The sequence below is a fragment of the Harmonia axyridis genome, chromosome 1 (assembly GCF_914767665.1).
Source record: "Harmonia axyridis chromosome 1, icHarAxyr1.1, whole genome shotgun sequence".
Taxonomy (NCBI): Eukaryota; Metazoa; Arthropoda; class Insecta; order Coleoptera; family Coccinellidae; genus Harmonia; species Harmonia axyridis.
In genome coordinates, this window is record NC_059501.1 from 60,327,020 (window position 1) to 60,348,732 (window position 21,713).

General features: G+C 33.7%; 1 protein-coding gene and 1 long non-coding RNA gene across 3 annotated transcripts in view; both read right to left on the bottom strand.

Annotated features, from left to right (window-relative positions):
• The window catches only part of LOC123671038, a 67,009-nt gene extending 59,231 nt beyond the window's left edge, over positions 1 to 7,778 (bottom strand). Inside the window, exons 1-2 of one of the 2 annotated variants that reach the window (XR_006746043.1) lie at positions 7,638 to 7,778; positions 7,518 to 7,581 (exon numbers count right to left, since the gene is read on the bottom strand). This is a non-coding gene — a long non-coding RNA (uncharacterized LOC123671038). Of the gene's footprint in view, positions 1 to 7,437; positions 7,582 to 7,637 lie in introns of those variants that run through there. The other variant, XR_006746042.1, reaches the window with a different exon arrangement.
• A 4,506-nt stretch (positions 7,779 to 12,284) lies between these two features.
• Positions 12,285 to 21,496, bottom strand: LOC123671042 (segmentation polarity homeobox protein engrailed-like). The gene is made up of 2 exons (XM_045604685.1): positions 20,437 to 21,496; positions 12,285 to 13,054 (listed from the first exon to the last, which is right to left on the bottom strand). The coding sequence occupies exons 1-2, from the start codon at positions 21,113 to 21,115 to the stop codon at positions 12,732 to 12,734; spliced, it is 1,002 nt and encodes a 333-aa protein (XP_045460641.1). The 5' UTR covers positions 21,116 to 21,496; the 3' UTR covers positions 12,285 to 12,731.
• Between the last annotated feature and the right edge of the window lie 217 nt (positions 21,497 to 21,713).

A 21,713-nucleotide genomic window follows, 5' to 3' on the forward strand; every position in this document is an offset into this window, starting at 1 on the left:
ATTTGTATACCTATTTCACAGAAGAGTAAGCCTACGGTGTCCTCAAATGCAAGTTAGTGAAATGAATATATACAAGTAGTGAAAACTCCTAACTTGTACATCCATTTCACTTATATACATTGCACTAACTGATCTTTCAAATGTAAATTCAATAAGTTTTTGAATAATGAATAAAATAAGACACTGATGAGAAAAAATTGTTTTAAAACATACAGAAATTTCGGAACACGTCTATCTTTATGTTAATTTTGTTATTCAATTAATTCACCGTTTACTCAATTTGTACAGTTTTAGATTATTTATTCATTTTTGGTTGGTTGGTTTGGAGAACAAACGCGTCATATGCAATCATTTTATGTTGCACTATTCTATTGGTACTGAAATAGTTATCCATGCCGCATACAATGTATCTACTTCCAGTCCTCCTGTTCTGTTCCATGGACCAAAGTTTTTGTAGGTTATCCTGTAGTCCGTGATTTGAAAAAATTATAAAATAAGATATAAAATTTGCTGTTCCAATTTTTGGACGCTTTAAATAACAAATTTTGAACTTGTTTATGTCTGTTGATTTCGGTGGTTCTTTCTTCTGTCGTTATAGTTCAAAATTAATTCTGTTCTTTAAATATTACCAATATAATTCATGTACAATTCTTGTCATTTAAGATTGATCCAGCACGTTATATCTAATTTTCAGTCGATCCCCGCAGTGACTTCAAGAGACCAATCGCTCAAAAGAGAACTTACCGTAAAGGTTCGTTATTAATAAACAAGAATTTCCGAATTACACTCCTTGGGTTCCTGACCGTGAAATATCACTGATAAATTAGATTTTCCTTGGCGCAGTATGTGGTAAAATATCGTTTTTATTCAGCATATCTAACGATATAAATGACTTCTTGTTTGATATGAAGCGAATGGATTACATTCTCGGGGAATATCAGTTAAGACATGTAAATATTATTGGTTGTAATGTATTTTTCGAGGTGTCGTGCCGCGTTTGAGTTACAGCGGAATTTGTTGGATAATGAACCGATCGATTTGACAAATTCACGAGATTAAGAGATGATGGGTTCGAATCAAAATGATGAGGGAGCACGTAGAAAGCTTTTCGAAAACGTTGATTTGTCTTGTATGACAAGTGAGACATCGTCAAAAATCATTGTTGATAAATATAGGGGTTTTGAAAGGCTAACAAAGAGTTTATCGAAAGTTTCATGGTAGTGATTGTTGAAAACATTTATACATTTCGGTAGAGACTGTTTCACGTGAGCAATTCACTGGATTGAAATGAATTTGAATGGAAATTTAGGCTTTATATTTTAGCTTTTATTATAATCGAGATTGAAAACTTCGGAATGTAACAATCTAATATTAATACAACCATAGACAACATGGATATATTTCACGAATATGGAATCTGAATTTCCTCAGGTTGATTTTGAATGGAATAGCTTGAAATAAATATAAAACTATCACTATATTGACATATTATTCTGATTCAGAATGGATTGAACGTTCAGAAAATATGGGAAAATATATTGAAGTATATATGCAGGAAAGAATTTTCTTTTTCCTAGAAAACTGGAAGTTCAAATGAAAAAATAATTAGTGGGAAATTGTCTCTAGACCTTCTTATTTTGAAAACTATTCAATTTTGCAAAAACATTTCTTTTTAGTAGAACGGTTTTTCCTCATTAACTTTCCATGCCTTGGTTCGATAGTTTTTCCAATAACATATTTCGATAGCCCGTGAAAAATACTATCATTGTGATGGGACTTTTTTCAATATCGCTCGAAGTATAAGCCCTGTTCAACTCTATGAATATCCCACTACAAAAATTTGAGAAATATCTAACTTGGTGTCATGACCTTTTGAACGATCGTTCATCATAGGCTTATTGCGTCGTTAAATACCACACTTCAAAGTATTATTTGATCAATACCAGCCTAATCTCAACTTGGTTATCAGTTGTCTGTTGTCTTTGGAATAGTTCCGAAGTTTTTTTTTTCAATAAATTAGAAAATCTATTTTTTTTTTCGATGAATCAGAAAATTTCCAAGGATCACCACCACGTGGCTGCTCAGTTCAAAACGAAGTTAGAGATATTTCTTCTTACAAATCACGGATTTTTATGGGGTTTTCACACAATTTCCTTGAAAGAAAATCTACATAGTAGAAAGGGAATATTTTTAATTTGCGAATGAAAAAGAATAAGATGAAGTCATTGTACAACTTCGTACACCATACATCGCATTCTTTCCCTTTTGGCATCATATTTCTCACTATATATATAACTAAAGATAGGAATTGAGTTTTTGTGTGAGATATTGAAGAATATTCAACTCTACTGCGAATTTTATTCCACAACAACAACGACATTTCAATTGAAGTGAAATGTTCCAAATTATTTTCTAAACTAACCCTATTCCTGAGGTCGAAGAATTTATATAACTGCAACGCGGCATAAGTACCACAAATGTGAAACATTTTTCAGGAAATTCATCCTCTCTGACCTGGACTACGTTCAACAATTCAAGTAGACAATGAAAAATTAAACCACCGGACAAGTAATTACATTCTTTTCTCGCCTGTTGTATTTTTTCTAGAAATATTATGCGCAAAAAGTTGCTGTTAGGGTTTTCCTTACAGTGGGGCATTGTTGAATCCAGGACGTGCCCGGGAATGTATTACCCTCCGGAGTATGAACTATAACACCCAAAGAAAAAGATTATCTCTTGTTCATCTCATATAGTTCAAAAATATATATTACAGATGTGCAGAACGTTACTTGAATGAATTAGGTTTGATATGAGTGGTATGACGAACCTGACCATTAAGTCTGCTTAAGACAAATGAGAACACTGCCCTAACTTAATTTCAAAATATAGCGTTTTTTACGAATTCGCTATTGAAACTACCGTTGAGAGCGCTAAAAATTTACTTGTTCTTTTATTCCCTCATATAAATCGATAGTTTAATTTGAGTGACTACTTTTTGTTTAATTCATGTAATCTGTAAACTTTGATTATGAATATCTAATGTTATTATTAGTTCAGTGTTTGAACGCAAGGAAATTTTACATGTTGTTATCGATAAATGTTTTGTTTTTGAAAAAGTAGTTCATTTCCGAGGTTTAAATATTATAGTATATCTTGTGGTTCAAAAACTTTAGTTTGAATGGGTGCATTGCTCATTATGAAAATTTGAAATGGCTATATGGAATTCAGTAAAATGGGAATAAAGTCATTAAAAAAAAACTGATTCAATGAATATAATATAAACATAATAGAGAAAGTAAACACACAACAAGATTCGAAACAATATACAGGGCAACAAAAAATTTTTTTTTAGTTCCTGGGATTTTGGAGCTGATTTTAACTATATTTGGGATGCTAAATCTATACATTGAAACAGTTTCTCTCTATCAGCTCTACTTTTTTAGATACTTCAACTTATTTACTAATGTGGGTTTCATTTATGGGAGTTCTAAAATTATTTTATAATAATTAATGTAGGGAATGTAGGTTTTATTGTCAGTCTGTAATTGAGTGAATATGATTCAATACCACTTGCTCACTCAACGAAACTGAAAGAAGAATATAATATCCTATAGCTTTGGTCGCGCAGAAGATAAAGTATCACACACATCAATGGATGATTTGTGTAGGCCTCAAAAGGTAAACTTTCTTCTTGGGCAGCAAAGTGGTTACACAAATTATCCGTGTTTCTTGTGCCTCTGGGATAGTAGGGACAAAAGGGTTAGAAAAGATTGGTCTCAGAGAGAAAACATGGACGTTGAGGAAAAGAAAGTCATTAAGTCATTTGTGGAAAGAGAAAACAATCATACGTCCTCCGTTACATATGAAGTTGGGCTCAATGAAGCAATTTGTAAACGCTCTTATAAGTATGGGTCATATTTTGCATATAGGAAAAAAATGCATCAGTTGAGCACAGAACAAATCAAATTTGACGGTCCACAAATAAGACAGTTAATTAAGGATCCTGTCTCCATAAATTCAATTAATCAAGTTGAACGAGAAGCTTCGACACCATTTCTTACAGTTGTAGAAAATTTTCTAGGCAAACATAAAGCTCAAATCGATGTTGAAATGGTTAAAAAGATGCTTAATAGTTTCAAATGAGTATCAAAACACACTATTTACACAGCCACTTGTTTTCCAGAAAATTTAGTAGACATGAATGAGGAACAAGGTGAAAGATTTCACCAAGATATTAAAGTTATGGAGGACCGCTGCCAAGGAAGATGGGACATGCACATGATGGCAGACTACTGCTCGGGTTTGAAAGGGACTGTTTAAAAAAACATTCAAGAATATCGCGGAAAAGCAGCTTTCGAAGTGTTGAATGACTATATGATTTCTTCAATGTTTTTTTTTTGTTTGTGAGTACGACATAATGTTATATTTTGTATAACTAAAATAAAAATTTCGTATCTACTTTTGTTCACTACACTTACGGGTTTGAGTTAAAATAATATTATTATAAGGTACAAATGAGTTAAAATAAATCTATTTAACTCAATGCAAAGGAAAATTAAAAGAATTCACTATCCTGTAAACAGAAAATAAAGAAACAAATAAATATTCTCTCCAATAAAAAAATCACAAGTTGAGAATAATATATATTATATAACTTATATTTACTTATAACTTATATTTCTCTAAAATTGTATATCTTAAAAATTTGAGCTCCTAGGTGAAAAAAATATATTACATATTTCAATTCAGGACATCGAATTGATATTGGATCAGCTCGAAAAACAGCTATTCCCTTGTGATACATACCTACTAAACCACGCAATGAGATCAATAAAAAGCATAGATAACATAAAAAAGTCAGGCACAAGCAAACCAAAATATAGATAGAAAATATCGGAATAGTCCTGATTTTTCGAAAACTGCCAACTCAAACATTACAACGTTTTCTCCAAGTCTTTCGCCATCCAACCTCGCGCCGTCCCTGACCCTGTACTTGGCAAAAAGACGACACCACTCTTCATTTCGCGCTCCCCAAGGTCCAGTACGTGGTCCCTCCGAATTGTCCGCGTCAGACGGGTCGCGGCACGTCCAATCGCATCCCCCAAAACTAACGAGGACCCAACAATTCAACCTCCTTCTGCGTCTCCCGCCCCCTCAATTCCTCGCGTCGGCCGGCGGTTGTCACGTGTCTTGTTAACATTTTTGGCGCTAGTGGCGGTGTCCGGTTGCGCCGCTACCACCCGGGTGGTCTCTTGATTTATAACGCCGCCAACATCATTTAAATAAAACATTAAGTACATTACGAGTTCCTATCTCACGTTCGGAGACGCAGCAGCCTCTGTTGCTCCTCCGCGCGCTCTCTTTGGGATTAACAGAAGGAGGCCAAATAGGGACTCGAATTATTTAATTTGATCGTTTCGGTTGGTTATTTTCGATTATCATACTTTGGTATACAAAGTTTGGATTAGATGAAGAAAGAGAAATGTACGAGGTAGGTCTTTGACGTGAGTTTGAAGTTCGCGGAGGTGGATTTTTGAATTGTTATTTTGCACATGTTACACTGAGAGAAGTGATTATTTGATATTATCGAAAATGCATTATAGTTAATGAATCATTTATTGGATATATGTACAAACAAATATTAGTTTCATGGAAATAAATAATTTATTTTAAATCCCACCAATAATCATCATTTATTATTAGACTTCAATTATTTACTCATAACTTATATTAATAATGCTGAAGAAATATCCATTTGAAGGAAATAAATATGGTTGAGGTTAATATGTCGTTGAGTAATAATTAATAAACCTTATTTATATGTAATATGTATCCATGCTGAATAAAAAAAATATTTCAATTCAGTAATGGTTAACTTATTTCTCAGATAATTATTTTGGTTGTTTCTATTATCCGACTGTTAGGGTCTGAGAAGAACCGTTTGCCAAATTAGGTAATTTTTTAGAGTTCATATTGAGGTTATCCGGGTTTGAACCCTAGTCTACTTGATCGAATCTGTTCCCTCTAACCATTGTTCTGCCAACATCAATAATCATCAATCAATCAATCATAATAACTAAACAGGTACAAACGGTCTAGACCCAAAATTCAGTACAGATGTGCTTAGCGGCGTTCAATAAGCCCATAGTAACACAGATTTTATGTTTAAAAAGGAAATTCAAATTGAAGGAAAAGTTCAAGGACAGATCCTTCAAGGAGATGCGCTTCTCTTTGAGGGATGTGTCCTTAAACTTTTCCACAGATTGAATCGCCAGAATTATGTTAGTTTGTTTATTATTAATAAATCCTTTATTCTGAGTGAATAAATTTTTGAATTCTTGTAAGAGTTTATTTATAAATAGCAAATGTTCGTTAACTACCAGTTGAAAATTTGTTGATAATGAATTCATGTTATTTGTGGAGATAACGTAAGTTCATATAAATTATTTATAACCGAAATATATTAAATACTAGCGGACTCGACAGACGTTGTCCTGTACACACGTCTTTAATTTCATACTTTTTTTAATGAGCTGAAACAATCTGGACCGCTTTGATGAAAATTATTATTGAAAAGTTATTACTTTGTTAAATAAATAACAGCATCGTAAATGAAAACTTTAACTCATTTTAATGAAAGGTGAAAAAGCTTGCACTCAAAACATTTTATAACATATATATTTATTTTTTTTTAATTTACAAAAATTTAATTTATCGTAATGCCATTGGATGTACAATATTTTTAGTTAGTCCATGAGGAGTATAAACAAACAAACTCGATGGTTTTCCAACTCTGGAACACGCAACGTACAATTGGCCGTGAGAAAAACACGGATTTTCTATGTCTAAGCCACAAAATGTCATCGTTTGACATTCCAAAATCAACAACTCCTTATAAATAAGAAATTAATTGAAAAAACATTTTCCAGTAGACCAAACTGTAAATCTAAACCATTCTCGAATCTCCACGAACACACAAAAAAAATTTCATCAAAATTGGTCCAGTCGTTTAGGAGGAGTTCAGTCACATACACACGCACACAAGAAATATATATATTAAGATTATCAAATACCTTGTGAACAAATATTTTATTTTCTATTAATAAACTTTTTTGAATGCATAATTTAACTATTAATGAATATATTAAATATAAATCTGCTGAAATAGTTGTGAATAAATAACCCCCAAATAAGTGCAAATAAGTGTAGGTGATCTACAGGTAACATCTGCGTTTGCAAATGCAACTTCATTTGTTATTTGGACTAAAACAATAGCTGTCACCGATTCTTTGCTTCATTTTCATAGGAAGAGGAAATTTTAATCATATGTATACATATATTTTCAACCAACTTTGTCTTTTCAAACCATCATGGTTAAGAAGCTGAGATTTAGATAGTTTTTATCTGGGTCGGAGTTAATCGAAGAAATCTTTCAACAGGTCCAAATCAATTTTTTTTATCAAAAATGAATACATAAACATTTACAGGGTGATGTAATAAAACCAATTTGTACATACATGGATTTTTATTCTGCAATATATGTCCTACATATTTCGTCTGGTTGGGGCATCATCAGGAGCTCTATAATTAGGAAATAATAAATGTTTGATTTCTCGCAATAACAAAAGGAGACTTACTTAAAAATATACAGATAGTATGTATCATCCAACTTCCGGTTTTCAGAATATTAAATGGATTGAACAAGATTGCCTCGGTTAATTTTAAGGTCTAATATAATTAAATCTTTCTCCACTACAAACATCTAAATTGACAGCGTCAAATATTTGACGTAATTGACAATTCACAGATCATTAACACATCGACATGGCATTTGACACATTACAGGAACGTTCCGAACATATAAAAACAAACAATATCATAACAGACTCTCGAAAATGGGGTGGTAGCTGAGGTGGGACTCAATTTGGGTGTTTAGGAATTTGTTTATTCATTTATTTACAGAAAAGTGGAGGTAAAACCTATAAAAGACTCAGAATATAAATTGAACAAAAATGAACACAAAATTCTATTTGAAAAAAAATTTAATTATGTGGAGAAAATAAAAAGGTCACTATGTACCAAAAAACTCAATCGAAATTTACGCAATCCCGAAAGAACCAACACAATTAAATATACCACTAGACTAAATCAAACATCGAAACATCACATCATCTAAGAAGATCTAACCGATTCTTGAACACATTAAGACCGGGTGAGTTCACTACTTCATTTGGTAACGAATTCCAACCTTGTTAGGATATAATTTCAAATTTTTCGCAATCTCATAGATAGATATCCATCAAGTCAAGCTGTTTACTCTTATCCAAGCTGTTTAGAAGCTCAACATTTTCGTCTTTATCAAAGTCATGGTTACTAACTTTCAGATGTTTTCCAAAGGAACTTTTATCATTATAGTTCCTTATGTGTTCCGATACCCTTGTGCCTAGGGCTCTAAAAGTTTAACCTATGTAAAACTTATCACATGACTTACAGTTTAGCTTGTACACACCGTTTTTTTCCAAACAATCAAACATCAACAAACGGTACACCACATTTGATTTGTAAGCTATGTATTTGATTATTTCTAACTCTTTATCAAAATTGTTTTTGCTCAATGGTAAATTTAACAATCTGTTTGAGTGTTAAGGGCAGCAAATTTGTGGTTAGCAGGGTGTCACTACCATTTTACGGTAGGATATGTTATCCCATTGCGACGATGTTTGGGTATATAACATAGACTTAGTGTTCAGGGCAACTGCCTTTACAACCATCTACTAAATTGTAAGGATAAGACTCCAATTTTGGAAAAAAACGGTGTGTTCAAGCTTAACTGTAAGATCTGTAAGTCATGTGATAAGTTTTACATAGGTAAAAATTGAGTGAAGCCAAGCCGATATTTTGGTTATTTACAATCGAAACCAGAAAAATTTTCGTGGACCCCCATTAACAAATTGTGTACCCCCATTTGTTCTTCACGATACCCTGGACCACTTTGGGAATCACTGTTATGAACCATGACTTTGACAAAGACGAAAATGATGAGCTTCTACACAGCTTGGTTTGGTGGAGATCTATAAGATTGCGGAAAATTTAAAATTGTATCCTAACAAATGCCTAAACACCCAAATTGAATCTCACCTCAGCTATCACCCCATTCTCGAGAGTCTGTTATGATATTGTTTGTTTTTATCATATATGTTCGGAACGTTCCTGTAATGTGTCAAATGCCATGTCGATGTGTTGATGCTCTGTGAATTGTCAATTACGTCAAATATTTGACGCTGTCAATTTAGTTTTAGATGTTTAAAGTGGAAAATGATTTTATTATATTAGACCTTAAATTTAACCGAGGAAATCTTGTTCAATCCTCTTAATATTCTGAAAACCGGAAGCTGGATGATACATACTATTTGTATATTTTTAGACGAGTAAGTCTCCTTTTGTAATTGCGGGGAAACCACACATTTATTATTTACTAATTATAGAGCTCTTGATGATGCCCCAACCAGGCGAAACATGTAGAGCAGATATTGCAGAATAAAAATCCATGTATACCAAAAATGGATTATGGCCGATTGGTGAGTAATCTGTTATTAACAGGGTGATTCTTTGACTTGTATATATATTCAACAGTAGATTCATGAGGTCAAAAGAAACCCTTTTTTCCGATTCGGCTCGGAGAAAAGATACAGGCTGTTAAAAATCCATTTAAAAAAATATTTTTCTGTTATCTCTCAAATGGTTCTATCAAAGGAAATAATTTTTGGAATATAATTTCAATTGAACACGAAAATTCCATCCAAATCTCTCAGTTTCTTCATTATGACCATTACATTCCACAAAATGCCGGGAGTTCAAAGAACACAATACTAAGTAATTTGAATGCTCATTGAAGAAGATTTGACCGTTTTGAAAAATGAAAGTATTCCTAATATTTTATGGTACCTATAATGCGCAGTTTTTGAGTAATTCTAAAAATTGGGTAGGAGGCAAAGTACTTCTTCGAGACAGTTGCATTTATGCAATATGCCACCACAGCTTTGTTGTCACGAAACAAATTTTAAATTTGAAACACTAGCCAACTTATTTTGAAAATGAAGTTATTTGAATAAGTTCATCTCAACTCCTACAATTTAATCACCAATAACTAAGTTTTGGTAGAGCTCTGATTATGAAGATACTTCATTATAGTTAGGAATCTGTTTTGAACAATTCATGATCACTAAAGTTTTCACAAAATAGTCTCCTTATGAAAAGAACTAATCAAAATCAAGATCTTAAAATCCCACTAATGACTGCTCTATCGAACCTTGTATTCTTCAGGTCATTCAAGTTCACATCGAAACATATCACTACATACTAGACAAATTTTTTTGTGATTGAATACATCTTTTTTTCTGGTATTCGATTAGAATACTAGGGTATTTATGATTGACATACTTCCTAGAAGGCCATAATTTTTTAATATGAAAACAAATCTACTGTTAAAACATATGTACAAGTCAAAGACTCACCCACACCCAGTATAACCAGGAACATTTCAAAAACAACAAACTTTTTTCTCCTAAGAAACCATTCAATGAATTTGAGATCATAATAAATAGAAAAAAACATTGCCATAAGTATAACTACAAACTAAGGAAATCGAAAAAGGATATCGACAAAAAATTATCCAATATTTCCGGAACAATATAAAGTCGACAAGGTTGAAATTTAGGATGTGGATAGGTATATGCAAAATAATTACATTGATTATAATTACATATATAATAACATTCATGGCGATATTCGATTAGATTACTTGAACCGAACTCCTCATTTCGATGAACTAACTTCTTTTTAGAAAATATTGGGTATTTTATTTGGCGATATTTTTCTTGAATCTTTCATGGTTCTGACTTCTGGTATGATGCGCGATGAATATGAAATTCTGCATCGAACTCAGAAATGCTGGGTCCACTTGATCTGTTTTCACTGAATTCAATGCTTTTTTTGAGGTATTATGCTTGATAATCTATGGTTTCGAAGACACCATAAACTGGAAATTTTGCACTAAAGTTGAAATTGATTTCTTTACACAGGGTGTGTACAGAGGAAAAAGAGATTCCTTGAATAATTTTAAGGAAAAAAGGGTCTTTAAACAAGGGCAAGCAAACGCTTTGTTTTAGAAACACAGGGTTTCTTGTAATCCTATAGGAAAATACTTTTTTGTGATGATTATATCAGTTTATCGAATATTAAATCCTAGCTACTGAACAGCTAAATAAGTATCTACCAAAACTCATAATTAATTTATTCTTCACAGCTTACTTCCCAAACCTTTATAATGATTTGGATCTTCCTGAGTATTACTAAAGAATTGTTTGAATTTTTTTTCTTTATATCGGTAGCAGATACGACACATAAATGCAAGAAATCAAAAAGGATTAGATCAGAGTTTTTTTAATTTTTCTTAACTACTAGTGGTCCACCGAAAAAAGTTCTAGGTGATGTTCAAGAAAAAATATCATCCTGTAGATTTTAATTCATAATTAAGAGTGCCAAACCACTTTTTTCTCATTAGTAGGTACACAGCTTCAAAATATGTGTGTCAAATTTTTGGAACATAGCGTTAATTCAGTCAAGATATTGAAGATTACCTAAGTGACGCTACATGTGTTGTTGTTTGAAAAATGAATTAAATCGAGAGTCGCGTATTGAGGAAATACTGTTTTTGAGGGGGAAAAACCGTGCAAGAAAATCAAACGCTTGATAAGTGTTGTGCAGACACTGCTTCATCGACAACAACGGGAAATAGGTGGTAAGATGACTAAACTTGGATCTAAGAAGTGATTGCTGAAGTTGTACTCTATTTCTATAGCAGTAGAAGACATACATGAATCAATCTTGAAAGTAACCTTGATGTTGACGAATATAGTCGAATTTTTGAGATTTTTATTGGTTGGGCTCAGAACCAGTGTTGAATCCAGGGGGCGCCCAGGGGGTAACCCCCTGCCATAGCATAACCGATACCCCTAGAAAAAATCTCAAAATCAAAACAAATTTTTGACAACCCCCCTAGATATTGAAATTCATATCATTGTCATGTTTGTTTTGTTAATGATGTTTTTGTTTAATTGCAGGCATTCCAATTTTTTTCAAGTTCAATTTTTGAAATGTAAAACTCTATAATATTGGGCAATCTTAGCTCTGAAGCGTTTGCCCTTGTGAAACGCTTTGTATTGTTTTGTATTTTATTGTACCTTTTATTTATTCTTAGCTGTTAATAAATAAAAAAAGTCAAAAATTCTTAATAATTTATTGTTTACACGAATCGTTCAGATAATTACTTGACATTGCACATGTTTTTAAGCCTATAAAATTTCAGTCTAATTCTTAACTAATCTGGCAAAAGTTATAATTTTTTATGCATCAACACATTCAATAATTGAAAACACATGCATCGACGACAAACTACTGAACAAAATATCCTGGAACAGTATGATCGGTAATAAATAATAATCTACATTTCTCTATGTACAAGCACAGACTTGCAATTCCTCTTATATACATTATTTACAAATATTTAACAGTTTGTACATTTCGTCTTAATCTACAGTATGAGATCTTTCACTGCACGTATAAAGAAAACCAATAATAAAATATAATAAATAAAAATCACTTCAACATTCCAAATAGTTCAAATTTCACTGGGTTAATTCATCAAATAGACTTGCAGTTCTCCTCCATGTCTAGCTCATAGGCATGTCATCTTCGTCGCAAGGTACTGTGGAGTGGTTGTACAGCCCTTGGGCCATGAGCTGGAGTGCCAACGGGTTCTTTTCAGAGGAAGACTTCTTAATTTTCGCCCTTTTGTTTTGGAACCAGATCTTGATCTGAGCTTCGTTCAGACCAAGTTCTGCGCTCAGCTGTTGTCTTCTGCGTTCTGTTAGGTATCTGTTCTCGTTGAATTCGTGTTTGAGCCTCTGGAGCTGGGCGCTTGAGAAGGCCGTTCTTGGGCGTTTTTCCTCGTTGGAGGGTTTGGTTGGTTTCTTCATCCTACGAGATCTGGGACCTGCAAAAAAGGTAGAACTTAGTTTTGACCAATAATAGTTGAAGTTGTGGAGATTAGTGATTCAAGATGAACATAAGGTTTGATCGGATTCTCTCCCTATTTCTCTCCCTATTATTTATATAGGTACTATATTTTGGAGTGAGTTTTGATTCGCGAAATAAGAAATTTTGTAAATGAATTATGTCACGAAATTATAGCAATTGATCATTTAAGAAGTTCCACAACAGCTGATGATATAACAGAATATTCTTAATTACGTAGGAACTTTTTTGAAATGATTAAAATGAACCGAAAAAATTTTGTGTGCTGAACAAATCACAGCATTTATTACGTAAGCATTCATACATAAAAAATAAAGATATCTATCCGTTGGGTTCAGAATTTTCAGAAAAGTCGTATTTAGCTTTCTTGCGAAGGAGCATCATAAATTATTGATCCATATGTAGACACCAGATTTTATCGAAATGTACCAAATAATTTCGGTGATATCAAACTTGTGAAAAAGGATTTTTTTTTAAGAGGTTTTTTTAACCATGGTGAACAGAAACGAGCTCACAATAGTAAACCATTTCACAAAATTTGATGAATATAAATTATTACAGTATTCATATACGAAGGATAAAATCTTGAGTGTTCAGATACATTTCCCAAAAATAAAGTAAACATGTTAATCCTGCCAGGATACAAGAGCAAAATTTCTATCAGTGTTTATTATCAGCAAGTCACTCGAGTGCAGTGGAAGACGCCAAAAGTGGCTTTCACACCATGTGTTGATGGCCGAAACATATGTTCAGATATTCAGATACAGGATATTAATCTTGAGGTGTCAACCGCCACTCAATGCAGATGACAAATTAATTGGAGACTAAGTTTAAAACCTCGCTGATGCTTTGTTTACGAGTTGAGATGAGTTTTGATGATTGATGCTGGCTCGGAATAGATACTTGTAGGCATGATATAGATCTCTGATTGGTATGATGAGTAGTGGTGCAGTTTTCCTTATTAACAAGCTATTGATACAGATTTTGATTGTCTAGTGAAAAATTGCATAATTTATGACTCAGATTCTTGAATCTGCATGAAACTCCATATTCAAAGATTATAATTCAACAGTTTCCACTGAGGAAACCAATTTGCATGGTCGTTTGTGTGAAAACTTAGTTAACGGATAGAAAAAAATCTAGTGTTCCAAGAATCACCTAATATAGCTTGATCTCAAAATGATCTAACTAATGTCTTTCTTCTAGTAGTACAGATATCTTTTAGCATTCTATGTCATAAGGGGGATGCTTATTTTTTAATTTATTATTTTTATATGTATATGAAATGAAAGGAATTATATGTTATTTAATTATTTTTTCGAACTTTTTTTTTCAATCAATGATGTCTATCCCATCAATAAATGATGGATGTCTCGAAGTTTGTGAGTATAGATGCCCTTATGGCATCTTCTAACCTACCATGCAGAAGTAGATCCAGAAAATTGGTGAAGAATAGGATTAGAGAATCTTCTGAGAAAACACATGAAAGTTTGACTTGTGCTTTTGTTGATTCCCAAGTGGAAAACTATCCTTATCATGAAAAAAACACGAGAGCAGAGAGCTAAGAAATTGAAGACTGAAAGTAATTACCAATAACCAAACCCTAACAACAGACAAATCTCAGATTCTTCTGATGAAGTTATGTGAAATATTTCAAGGATTTTTAAGCAAAGAATAACTAATGTACCTATACACCTGTTTGATTTCATTACTACTAAAGATTATTTTTCCATAGAGAAAATCAAAATATTTATTTTTAATATTATTAATATTCTTTCAGAATATTAATTGATTTTTATTATACCATTTACGTAATTGTGATTTAAAATGAAAATGATTTTCAATTTATTGAGTCCAAATATCATCGCGGCGTCTAATTCACATAGAAGGCATGAATATAGAACATTATTCCCTCAACAGATGGCACCTCACGTTACTTAAAGATAAGATAATTAATATGATTTGTGTTGTCATTGCTGTATCTATTAGTTTTTTCCAACTAACCAACTGCCTATTACCACCAATCAAAACCTTACGAAATCCAATTCCCATCAACCGACACATGCCCCGAAAATCGTTATCCCCACCCATCCCGATTCTTCCAGGACCATCCCTGATTTACGACCGAATTCCCAACACGCAAACATACAAACAGACATTATCCTCCGGATGCAACAAACAAAAGTGCATTATTAGCGACATATTCGAGGGGGACGTCCAAGGGCGCTCCTCGCAGTCGATAACGAGCCGCGGAGCCCTCAAATGGCCCCATTTAGGGCCCAGTTACCCTTCCCCGCGCCAGGCCCATATTTCAAGGGAGTTAATACTGTCCCTAATGTCCCGGGATCTTCGCTAACTGCGCCACAATTGCTCTAATTAGGGACAAATGTCGACCCGTGTCGCTTTGCCGGTAATGAATAGAAATGGGAAAGATGTATGAGACGTTTCCACCTCTCCAGGCGATGTTGGAAACGTCGAGGGGCTTCATGGTGGAGTACAATACGTTCCTGATTAGAATTGTTAGAAAAATAGGAGGGAACTGGTACGCGCCTTTGATCTAACTGGCTGGTAGATCGGTAAGGAATCGACAGATCAAAAGAGCCGATAGATTTATAGATCAACTAGGTGCGGTAGATCAATCCAGAATGACAATATCTGTGTTATAGTTTGTATTGAAAATGGAATATAGTGTGAGCCGAAGTGTACTGAATAAACTAAACTATCTATTTTTGGAGCAATCACAATAATATTCAGTATTCAATACTTAAAAAAACCCTATGAAATAGGGCTTTACAAACATTATGGAAACATAAATATCCAAATTATGACTTCATTATGCAAAAACCTTCACCATCTGATATATTCTTTTTTTGTCTAGGAATATAATTTCAACACACGAAATGAGAAATAAATGATCCAAAACTGCACAATTGAAACTAAAGCGTCAGAAAAATAATAAAATCAAGAAAATGTGTTGAAAGTAAAGAAAGATATGGAGAGAACGAAAAATGCAAAGAAGTTCTTTACAGAATATTTATTCATTTTTTTTTATCATACCGTTAAGTTAATCTTGATTAAAAATGATAATGATTTTTCAATTTATTCCTTAGGGGGTTGATAAATTGAATAACTAAATCAACAAATACATCACAGACGTTTTTTTTTAATTTTGTATTTTTTGATACTCAATTTATAAAGTTTTTTTTTTTTTACGTATTAGAGTGCCTTCATCAAGTAGTCATCGAATTTTCAAAGATGATCGCCGATCAATGTTATGCAAAAACTGAGAAAATGATATTAAACTCATAAAATTATAAGTGAAAAATCATTCAACTACGAAATATATTTCAGCTAAGGCAGTCAATCTACTTTGTTGCCGAGTTGAACAAATAATTTTTTCTTCGATTGTTTATAATGATAACGGATGTAGGATATTGTATTTGCAAATTATTACAATTCTCACATTTTTTTAATTTTTCCTGTAGTGATAAATCAAAATGAAATTTGATAGAAATCGCAATTGTTGGTTGTTATGGAAATGTTTATGTCCATGATAATTATAGTTTAACTACTTATGAAATATCTGACAGTTTTTGGAGAAATATGGGATTATATTTATATTGTGAACAGTAATAGCGACTTAAAAGTATTTACTCCTCCAGAAATAAGGAAAGTGCCGAAAAATATTGATTGTCAGAAAATGTCGAATGTTTTATTCGCATTGAGAATAATCACTTTGCTGCCTAGGCAGACAAATAGTTATGCTGTCTAGGCAGGAAAAGTTATACTTTGCTGATTGATATGTGTCTGCAAAATTAATATTTGCTGTCAATTATAATTGAATTTGGAACAAAAATCGTTTGTGGAAGCTACATAGCAAATTGAGATTTTTCCTTGAAGGCTGCTGACTAAACAACAGTGCCTTTCCTATTTTTTATTATTTTCATTATTTCTTTTCTTCATTTTCATAGTTCTCGAAAAAAGCTACGGAGGCAAATGAAACAATTCCCATTCGAATTTCAGACACCACCATTCTCAAAAACGTTGAAGACAGAAATTATGAGCAAAGTTTTATCATATCAATTTGGGAAAAGAAGGCTCATCTTGAATGCTCAAACTGAACGAAACTGATCCTTTTTTAATCAGATAATGTTTGTCGTTATGAAAAAGTGTCGTTAATTAATTCTAGAAAGAATAAAAGAAAATTAATATACCATTCCGATACAACCGATTGTCCACACTTGATATATACCTCAACCCCTAAAACCCAAGCCTAAAATAACAACCCATTGTCTCCATATCAAACTGCAACATTATCAAAAACAAAAAATCCAAAATTCGTCCTGTCGCCATCAATCCACGGCCATCGTCAACGTGTCCAGTCGTCAGCGTCGCGAACGCGCATATTATTCAACTCAACACCCTGTATCAATCATCGAACCACCACATTGTCCACCTTGACAGTTCCGTAGATAATCGACCGGTGCTTCTGTATATTTTCCGGCCGATCAGATAAAGGCCGTTTCACATTTTCTGATTGTCCCTTTTCTTTGTCTCAAGTCTGGGAGGAATGCGACGGGGTTCGTGGCGTTTTCTGGTGCTGCCGAATACGAAATGAGGGCTCTCTAATCACCCGGGCTTGCTCGGATGCCGATCATTCCGAGAATTCCACATGTGCTACCCATTTTGAATGTATTTGCATAGGATTTGATTGCGCTGTTGTCGAAACCCGGGCCTAAATGCCAATTAGAGAGGTTATCTATTCGAAATTTAATTGGGGTAAACGAGTTCGCAAGATTTTCGGTTTGTTATTTACAAAATTGAGCTTCCATCGAGACTGTACGCTTAGATTGCTACGCCACTGGCGTGGCTACAAATTCGCGTTGTATTTTCGACGCATTGATTGTCAATGTGACATAACATTCGACTTATTTTACTCTATTATCTTTTTGCATTCAAGGAATTGTTTGAGTTTCTCTTGTAATTGTATTTCGCAATAATATATTTTCAGCAATGTGGTTTCTTGAAAGAAAAACCACTCCTCAAGGAAAAGATATGTTTCACGCATTCGGATGTGAAATCCAAATATCGAAATAAAATAGTAGATCATATACCAAGGCAATGAAAAGCATGATTTTTTCCGATGTACATTTGTTACCCAGAAGATTACAAAACACTAAGAAAAAAACATTAACGGGGTGTATCTGTACCAAATATTTCAATTGGAAAAATTTAAGAAGATATTATGAATCGATTGTAAAAATGACATATTTCAAACTTACGAACTTTAAAATCCGGATTGCATTCAACATTAAATTCAAATTAGGTATTATTCATTATTATTATTATTATAAATATCATGACGACTGATGAATGAGGGTAGCAGGAAGGGGGGGAGAGGAAGATCCCGGGCCCCCCCCCCTGAAATTTTGCTGCCCCCCCTAAAATTTGGCATTCAAAGGCTAAAAGATTATCAGAATTATAATTTTGCTTAACTTTGTCCCCCTCAAAAAAATCCGGCCTCCTCTTGGCCACCCCTGTTTTCGAAAGCTGGCGCCGCCACTGAAGGGTAGCCATATTGCTATTGTAAAAATCGCTTGCATTTCCTAATCTGTTTCACTGAGTTTCTTAAAATGAATATTACAATAATGGGTGATGAAACTATTGAAGAAGCTGCACAAAAATCGCGGGCAAATTTCGAAAAATCTTTGAAGGAATTTTGTTGATAGTGGCTGATTAAACAAATAATGAAATTCATAGCGACGTGGGATATTTCTATATTTTGAAAAATAAGATGATTGCGAAGAAGATTTTTGTGGGGAGATATTCGAAAAAGGAACACCAACCTTCAACTTCGGGTGAGTTGAAAGGAGTGAATATTAATATACCAAATAATGATATTAATTCACTAATATGTTTGTTTAAAATTAGCGGTGATTACAACATTAGATAATGTAATTTTTAATAATGAATAAATATGATGGAATAATTATAATTGAGTTGGCTATGCTTTTTGAGTCAAGATTATCAGTACAACTCTACTCCCACTGAGGAAGTGAAAGAGCTTATTACCTATACCTATATTGATTTTGCAAATAAATCACTTGATCTTCCTCCAGAGATTTTCTCACAAACGATGAGAGTTATTCGCATGAAATTGTCTATAAAAAATCAACGTATTTCATTTGATGCATCAAAAAATTGGTGTATTATAATCATGAAATTGATAACATATGATGCTGATATTTTCACCTCAAATTAATAGACTCTATAATTTTCGAGTAATTTATTTTTAAATGTTTTCATTCACATTTCGGAACTAAAGATCCCGGAATTAGATCCTATTATAATATTCATTAATTTTAAAATTTTTCCAATTGAATAATTGAATATTCCTCTATAAAAATGAAATAATAGATCGTAGTATCAAAATTTACAGTATCTACCTGGCGTATCCATATCCATAAATTAATTGTGAAGAATGAAATTACCGAGGAAATTAATCAATCAAAATAATATGAAATTCATATCACGTATTTTCAAGAGAAATATAATATTTTCCTAGCAGAGCCTTATTGATTTCACAGTTAAAAATTCTTAAAAATTTTAGTTGGATCAAAGAATTCAAAAGTTATTTCGAAAATGAAACATAATTTCTATTCCTCTATTCGAATTGACTTTTCGATAATGAAACTCTACGATATTCCACAAATCGCATTATCTTATGCATCAAGTTCTCTTCAGATTATTCTCAAGCTATTCCGCTATTCCTTTATTTTTATCCTTTTAAATTCAAGCAACGAGTTCTAGAATTACATATCTAGGTATATAGAAAAATCAATGAGGTGTTTATTGTCCATACAAATAGCTCTCACATTTTTCTATTGCTTCTTGACTTGGAAAAAAACGAAATTCGATTGGAAAACTAAACGTTAATTTTTCAGGGAAACTCACACTTGCAAAAGTAGTAACAGAAATAAAAGCAGGGTTCTACGTAACAACTAGGTACCTATCTAGTAGATCTAGGAAAACCTCAAATGAAGACACATAATTGGAATATTTTGGATAATGTTGCTCCGGTCATTTACTTAAAATGATTTAATTTTTCTTAATGTGCTAAAAAAATGTAATAATTGTCCTTCTGGTTTCTGTAAACCATTAATTTTTGATCAATCAGCATTTGTCATGGCGACAAAATCAATTTCTACTAGCTCAACTCCAAAAATATTGTCAATTAGAATTGTTTATATCAGCAGTAGGTACATCAAATACATAATAATTTCCGATCATAAACCTTGGTTACTTGGTTGAATTGAAAAAATAAGCTGGCATCTCCCTTACCTGAACTTGGTCTGTCAGAATATCTGGTACAATAAACCCAAGCTGGCCACACCTGAGGAACAGAGTTTTCTTCTTTTTTCTCGCCTTCGGCCACCAAACCCAGAGCAGGTTTCACAGGTTCAACAGTTCTTTTAGCACTTCCGATTTGAGACACAGTCTGACACAAACTACCCAAGGGAGCAGTCTTCGGAATTTCTTCACTTGGTTTGGTTTCGTACGGTTTGAAGCTTATTCTGCCATGTGGCTTCGATTTTTGCACCGCGTTCTTTCCAAAGTCTGGCTGCAAGATGTTGAAAATTGAGTATTTCAACGTTTGGATCGTAGGTTCGTTGCTTGGTGGCGGCGATCTGGTCCCCGACGAAGAGATGCTGCTGCTTGGCGAAGGTGAGTTCCTGTAGGATATTGGGGAATCGTTTTCGCTCCTTGCGCCGCTATCTTTCGGACTGGGCAGAGCGAAGGATGTGATCCTTATAAAACTCTTCTCTTGCTCAGATTTCACACAGAAAGTCGGAGAATTCGTGGAATTAATGTAATGTTCCTTTTCTGGAGTCTGCGGAACAGTCAGACAAGTGTAAGGTTGCGTCCTGGATGATTCCGGTGAGTTCGGGTAATTCATCCTTGAACTGTCACTGCTAGGACTTGTAGCAGTGTTCGGGCTGAACCTATCTTCGAACGCCATCTCCAATTCGCGAATGAACGAACGAATTCACAGAACAGGTTGAAGGCTCGCACTGGACCACCTCGACAAATGCTCACTTGTAAAAGTATCCTGTCAAACTGAGTGAGATTTCAAAATAGTCATCTTTATTACTCGGTTCTAAACGTGACTCCGCCCACAAGTCATGCGCTCATCTCTTTCACGACGTCAATGCCCTTCGCTGTCCTTGTCTAATCCACACACGTCTGTCTTCTAGATTCTACGCACAATAACCGCGCTTTTGTCCCTCGGAACGCACGAAATACCCCAAATCTCCCTTGAATCTTCTTCTCACACAAGATAAATTCAACCTCTAGGTATACCAAATTTGAGGCCGTACAAACCCGATCGGACGCAGGTAGATAATGCCGCGATGCTTATTCGGGCTCTCGGAGACCCTCTTCCTTCGGCAAATATCGAATAATCTCTTCATATATCTCTCTCTGTCTCTCTTATCGTTTTTTAGTGAAGAACGTCTCGAACATTTCACTCAAGCGAACGTGTAATGGTTGGGTGGGCGTGGTCAAGATCCCAACTTTCTAGTTGTTGGTCGAGAGGGGAGGAGAAACGTCAGAATTGA

Excerpts from the sequence above, each read along its gene's own strand:
- LOC123671042 (XM_045604685.1), bottom strand. The coding sequence starts at position 21,115 with ATGGCGTTCGAAGATAGGTTCAGCCCGAACACTGCTACAAGTCCTAGC. Across the intron at positions 13,055-20,436 it reads TTCTGACAGACCAAGTTCAG|GTCCCAGATCTCGTAGGATG; the intron begins GTAAGGGAGATG and ends CCTTTTTTGCAG.